The 6,053-nt window shown below is 37.2% G+C and overlaps 1 protein-coding gene across 1 annotated transcript; it reads left to right on the top strand.

Moving 5' to 3' along the window:
• Nucleotides 1-2,095: 2,095 nt before the first annotated feature.
• LOC109120127 (uncharacterized) lies at nucleotides 2,096-3,472 on the top strand. Its single transcript, XM_069296651.1, has one exon. It carries the CDS (start codon nucleotides 2,096-2,098, stop codon nucleotides 3,470-3,472), a length of 1,377 nt encoding a protein of 458 aa, XP_069152752.1.
• Nucleotides 3,473-6,053: the final 2,581 nt, after the last annotated feature.

Genomic DNA, 6,053 nt, shown 5'->3' with positions numbered 1-6,053 from the left:
TATTGAAAATAAAAAACATTTGATTCACTTGTCCTTCATTCTTTGTCTCAGTAGATATAGACCTTATTATCATGGATTCACTTTCCCTTCATTCCTTTTTTAGGTAGACATATATCTCATTTTTTTAATTAGACCATTAATATTTTTCCTAATTAGAATTATATAATTGGATTGAACTTGACCACTATTTCTTTGGGAATTTTTTTTTAAAAAATATGATTCATAAAACCTTTAGGGGTCGTTTGGTTTGAAGAAAAGATATGTTGGGATTAATAATGATTGGATTAGTTATATTATGATTATTTTTTATTGGTTGTTTGGTTTGTCAAATATGTATGACATCATTTCTAAGAGTAAGTTGTTTCTTTACAAGAATACCCTCTAAGAATAAATTGTTTGTTTATAAAAGAGGGCTTAAGGGGGTAATTTTTTTATTTTCCATTTTTATCCGGGAATACTAATTATGGGACTAGTATACCACCGACAAGTAGGGATAACTTAACCCAGTCATAATTATTAATCTTGGAAAAAGTTTTCCCATAATTTGTAACCAAATAAAGATTTGATGAGTAGTAAAAAATAATATCAGGATTATTTTTCTTTTTCCACTCACACCAAACGACCCCTTAATTTTTTAAATGTAATAAGAATTTTGCATTTACCATTGCATTTTCCTAGTCAATCATCATTTACAGACCTACAATGTCACATGAATCAAACATATTTGGGTGTTCAGATTTATAAATATATCAACAATACTACGGTCAATAGAGATCACAAACTCCATGTGGTGATATATTTGCCTTTTTAATCAACAAACAACTCTCTCTAAATAATAAAATTTAAATACATTTATTAGTACAAATATAAAAAATAAAATAAAAAAATTATTAAAAGAAATTGAGGGATATTTTTTTGCTTTACTTGGATTTACACCGTGGTATTAAATTCGATATATTTCTAATATCAAAAGATGTAAGGTATTAGTTATTCTAATCATCCTAATAATAAATCTCTCTCTCTTCAGACGCTCCTGCCTACTGTTACAACGGCTACAGAAATATCTGAAACGCGCGCTGCTGCGCTGGCGCGTGCGCCGCCGGTGGACCTCCAAAAACCACCGGAACAAAGCCAAATGGGGCGCCATGAAGATGGAAACAAAACCCAGTATGGCACGCACCATGATTCATCTCTCAATTCCTCGAATTTAATAGATACAGATGTGAAGAATGCTGCGTTTTCAGAGGAGTTTGATCGAGAACGAGAAAATATTTCCCAAATGATTTCTGCGTGGAATCGAGGAAAATTGATAGTGGAACTGGATAATACTACTCACGATCTACATAATACTCAAAAATCAATCGATTCCACTTTACCAATTGACAGCAATGAAATGAATTTGGTGAGAATCGCGAGGGAATCACCTGGGCTGCGCACTGAAATTCGAGCAACTTCGAGCCAATCTTGTAACGTATTGAGTACTGGGGTTTACACCCCTGTTGATAAGGAGCATCCCACTGAAATTTCAAGCAAAAGAGACGGGGGAATTGCCGGCGGTGAGAAGTCCAACGTACGAGAAGCTCAATACACCGGAAACCATGGAAAATGGGGACTAACTTTCAGTCTATTCACGTTCAATTAGCAGATTATTCTAACAATACTGAAGGAAGAAACAACTTCAACAACAATTCTTTATCCCACTATGATTCTACACTCAAACTGCAACAGGGGACAAGATAATGAAGAACATGAATTTGTCTCTAGTCAAAATGCAGAACAACACAATGTGTGGGAGGTTCAAGCAATTCGAACACCAACAATGGGAGAACGAAGCAAGACACAACCTAGGGGAAATTTGATTGAGAAACAGAATACTACCAGCAACAACATGAAGTTGCATACAGCGGCCTATTCGAATGCTGAACAATCCTCAAACTTTTCCTTTGGAATTACAGGTAACTCATCCTATCTAACTCCTCACATTATTGTTGATGCTTCACAGGTCAGGCCAAATGAAGATGACAAGGGATAAGAGAAAGGACAAACACAGCCTCAAAGGCAGGAACAAGAAAGTCACAAAACACAACCTGCAGGCATGGAAATGCAGCAAAGAACAAATGATCAAAGGAATGCTACAAATGGTAAGGCAAGCCAACAAATTTACAAACAAAACTCAACTCAGGCTCAAAGACAGGAAAACAGTCAACAAGGAGAAACAAATTCAGCAAATCAAAGCAACAGGACAACCATGGATTTCCAAAGAAATTTCCCAAAGATCTCCAACAACTTCACTAGGTATGACCCTAACTCTCAAATAGATAGAAATAAACAGATGAACAATGCTGCGCAAGGAAATGCTAGACCTCCTAACATCAAACAGCAAGAGCAAAACATTAGTAACAATGTTAAACAGGGTAAAATTTCAGAACCTGCTCCATACACTGTTGTTCAATCCTTTGCAGCCCGCTTGAGGTATAATCAGTCTAAGAATGAGATCCCAATTGTGTTGAATGACCCCATACATACTACTAGACAAGGGTATCCTGTTGTGCTCTTAGATGAAAATGACTATTATGTGAAATGTTGTAAGTATACACTTGTGGGCAAATTCACCAATAAAATGCCTAAAATGCAGTTGGTTAGAAAGAGCTTTACCCTTCAAACTCAACTTACTGGAGGGGTGAAGATTACTCACTTTAACTCTAGGCATGTGTATATTGATCTTGATAATGAATTCGATTATCAAACTGTGTGGACAAAATTGAGGATGACTGTTGAAGGGCAGTTGATAAGAATTCAAGCTTGGACCCCTGATTTTACCACCGAGGAAGAGACTCCTAGTGTTCCTATTTGGGTTGCTGTGCCAGGCGTACCATGTCATTGTTATAAAAAAGTTCTATTGACTACTATCTTGGAATCTGTCGGGAAGGTCTTATATCTAGATTCTCCGACTTCTCAAAAGACTAGAGGTAGCACTACTAGGGTGAAAGTTCAAGTTGATCTCACTAAGAAAAGGCCTGAACATGTATGGTTGGCATTCAAAAATTCAGACCCCAACAAGGGGAGATGGTTGAAGGTTCAATACGAAGGTATCCCCGACTATTGTATGTATTGTAAACATCAAGGGCATATGGATTATGATTGCACTATAAAGAGAAGACATGAAGAGGTGAACAAGAGGAAAGAAATGGAGTATGAAAAAATAGATAAATCAAGAGGAGATCAGCATCAAGGTGGAGATGTAATCGAGGAAAATGTTAAGCAAAATCAAAAAGGAAACCACCAAGAAGGAAAAAAACAAGAGACCAAAAATCAGGGTGAAAGAAATGATGTTCAAGAAGTTTCAGAAAAAGAGGAGCAGTTGCAGACACAAAGAAGAAAACAATCAAAAAACTTGGAGCAAGTTCAACCGAAAACAGCATGGAGAGCATGCTCACCACAACACAAGAAAGTCATTGATGACAGCCAGTAGGCAGCAGGTATACCTCCTTCCATTACTACTCATAATGTTTATAGTGACTTAGAAGTGCAGGAGCAGGCTGTTTAGGAGCTGCAGGTGGACACATCAGGAAAGAAAGGTGCTGCAGACAGCAATATCTAAAAAATCCAAGAGCCAGTTACTGCATCACCAACAACAACACAAACAACAAATGTCCAAAACCTGCACATGGACAATTCATAAAGGAAAGGGGATGCGGACAGTGATACACAGCAAAATGAAGAAACAAATATAGTTTCACCATCAACAAATCAATAAAAAAACCTGCAGAAACATCAAACACAACTCACACAAGCCAATAATAACGAGGGAACAGGTTTTGACTTATCTCTCCCCACACCCCATCAATCCCCTATAAATGCTGCTGATAATATTGTGAATGTTGGGTTGGCTGTTGAAGTTGATAGAGGTATGGATGGAGGGTGTCAGGAGAAGCCCACTAATCTGCAGGAAAGGGTATCCAAAGGGGGGAAAGGAACTCTGGTTTTTCATCACTCGGACCATAGGAGAGACCTTAGAGCCTCAGAAAATAAGTCTCCAAATTCCAGCAATCAGGGGCAGGAGAAAAATTCCAGTCAATGGAAAAATTATGAGGTTGATCAGAGTTTGAAAAGAGCTGAAAATCAAGAAGCTAGGGTATAAATGCTGCTGGAAATCAACAATATACTGTTAATTCTGAGCATCAGCAGCAGGAAGATAAAACTCCTGTCGAAAAACAAAACAATAGATCACAAGGCAGGCCTAGCAAAAAGAAAAGAGAAGCAATTAAAAGAAGAATCCAAAGAGAGGCAGGTCTGCAGTGTCATAATGAGCAGATTCAAAGAGAATATAAATCTCCAAAACAGTCCCATGACAACTCAGATTATGAAGTTATACATGCAGAAGATGGATTTGACGAAGATACTCAATCTCTCAATGAAAAGGAGGGAGAAGAGGAAGAGGATGAAACTAGTGCACAGTTGATCAATGCTTTTGGTTCTACTTTCCAAGGTGAGTTTAAGTCTAAAACCCATGAAGTCACTACTCAACAAGGTTTATCTCCAAGGGGTAGAAAGGAAGTCAGACTATATAACAACACCGTCACAACAAGCACATCTGCTAATACTAGCAGAGCCAACACCAGGTCACGAAGTAAAGGTTTTTAATGATCAGTACAATATGTTGGAATGCTAGGAGCATCAACACCCAAGGCTCTTTGGAAAGACTCCAAAATCTCAAGAAAATGCATAATTTGTTTATGATTGCTATTCTTGAACCTTGTGCAGATAACTCTCAAATCAACAAATACAAGCTTCTTTTGTCTATGGATAACGCTCTTTGTAATAATAATGGCAAAATTTGGCTCTTTCGGACCAATGATATGGAATGTGATATTTTGGAAATTCATGATCAACATATCACTTTTTGGGACAAACATGTTGAACACAATGAGAAATTTATTTTTTCTCTTATTTATGCTAAGTGTAAGGAACACTTAAGAAGACCTCTTTGGGAAAGACTTTATCATATCTCCAATGTGGATAGCCCATGGTGTACGATTGGAGACTTTAATGTTATTACGTCAACTGATAAAAAACATGGTGGCATACCCTATAATATGAACAAAAGTCTGGAATTTATTGATATCATTGAGGCTTGTGGTATTATGGACATAGGCTACAGTGGTCAACATTACACTTGGTGTAATCAAAGATCCGGTGAAGCAAGAGTGTGGAAAAGATTGGATCGAGCCATGGTCAACGATAAATGGTTGGAATGTATGCCACAAACTACTATCTCTAATCTTCCTGCTGTTGGCTCAGACCACTGCCCTTTATTAATGGAAATGTAGGTGAGAATAGCCCAAAAAGTAAAATATTTTATGTTTTTGCACTGTTGGACTGAAAATGAAAATTTCAAGGATATTGTGCAATGCTCTTGGCAAGAGGAAGTAAGTGGTGATCCTATGTGGAAACTTCATCAGAAAATGAAAGAAATTGGCTTCTACCTTGAGTACATGGTCTAAGAGTGAATATGGCAACAACTTTTCAATGGTTATAGATTTTGAAGAACAGGTTAAAAAGGCGGAGGAGAATGTCATACAAAATAATTTAGAGGAGAACAGAGCCAGACTTCATCTTATTAATGCTCAATACATAAAATACATGAAGTTGGAAACTTTCATACTCCAGCAAAAAACTAAGCTCCAATGGTTCAAAGAAGGGGACACCAATTCCAAATACTTTCATTCTATGATGAGGGGAAGGAGAAGGAAGTTGTTTATCCACAGAATTTGCACAGATGAGGATACTTGGATACAGGGAGATGAGAACATTGCCAAAAAAGCTTGTATGTACTACAAAATATTTTCACTGGGAAATCAGACAGAATCACTGAGGAGGTTCTTAATTGTATTCCCCGGATGGTTACAGATGAGCAGAACCAACTTCTTCAACAAATGCCTAATATGCAGGAATTAAAAAAGGTTGTTTTCTCCATGAATCCTAACTCGGCTCCAGGTCCGGATGGGTTTGGAGGAAAATTTTATCAATCATGTTGGGATATTATTAAGGAA

Source organism: Solanum lycopersicum, chromosome 4, assembly GCF_036512215.1.
Source record: "Solanum lycopersicum chromosome 4, SLM_r2.1".
NCBI lineage: Eukaryota > Viridiplantae > Streptophyta > Magnoliopsida > Solanales > Solanaceae > Solanum > Solanum lycopersicum.
The sequence above is the reverse complement of the archived record's forward strand: the minus strand, read 5'-3'. Positions and strand labels throughout refer to the sequence as shown.

What these genes read in the sequence shown, in the direction of transcription:
- LOC109120127 (XM_069296651.1), top strand. Translation starts at nt 2,096, where the DNA reads ATGGAAATGCAGCAAAGAACAAATGATCAAAGGAATGCTACAAATGGT.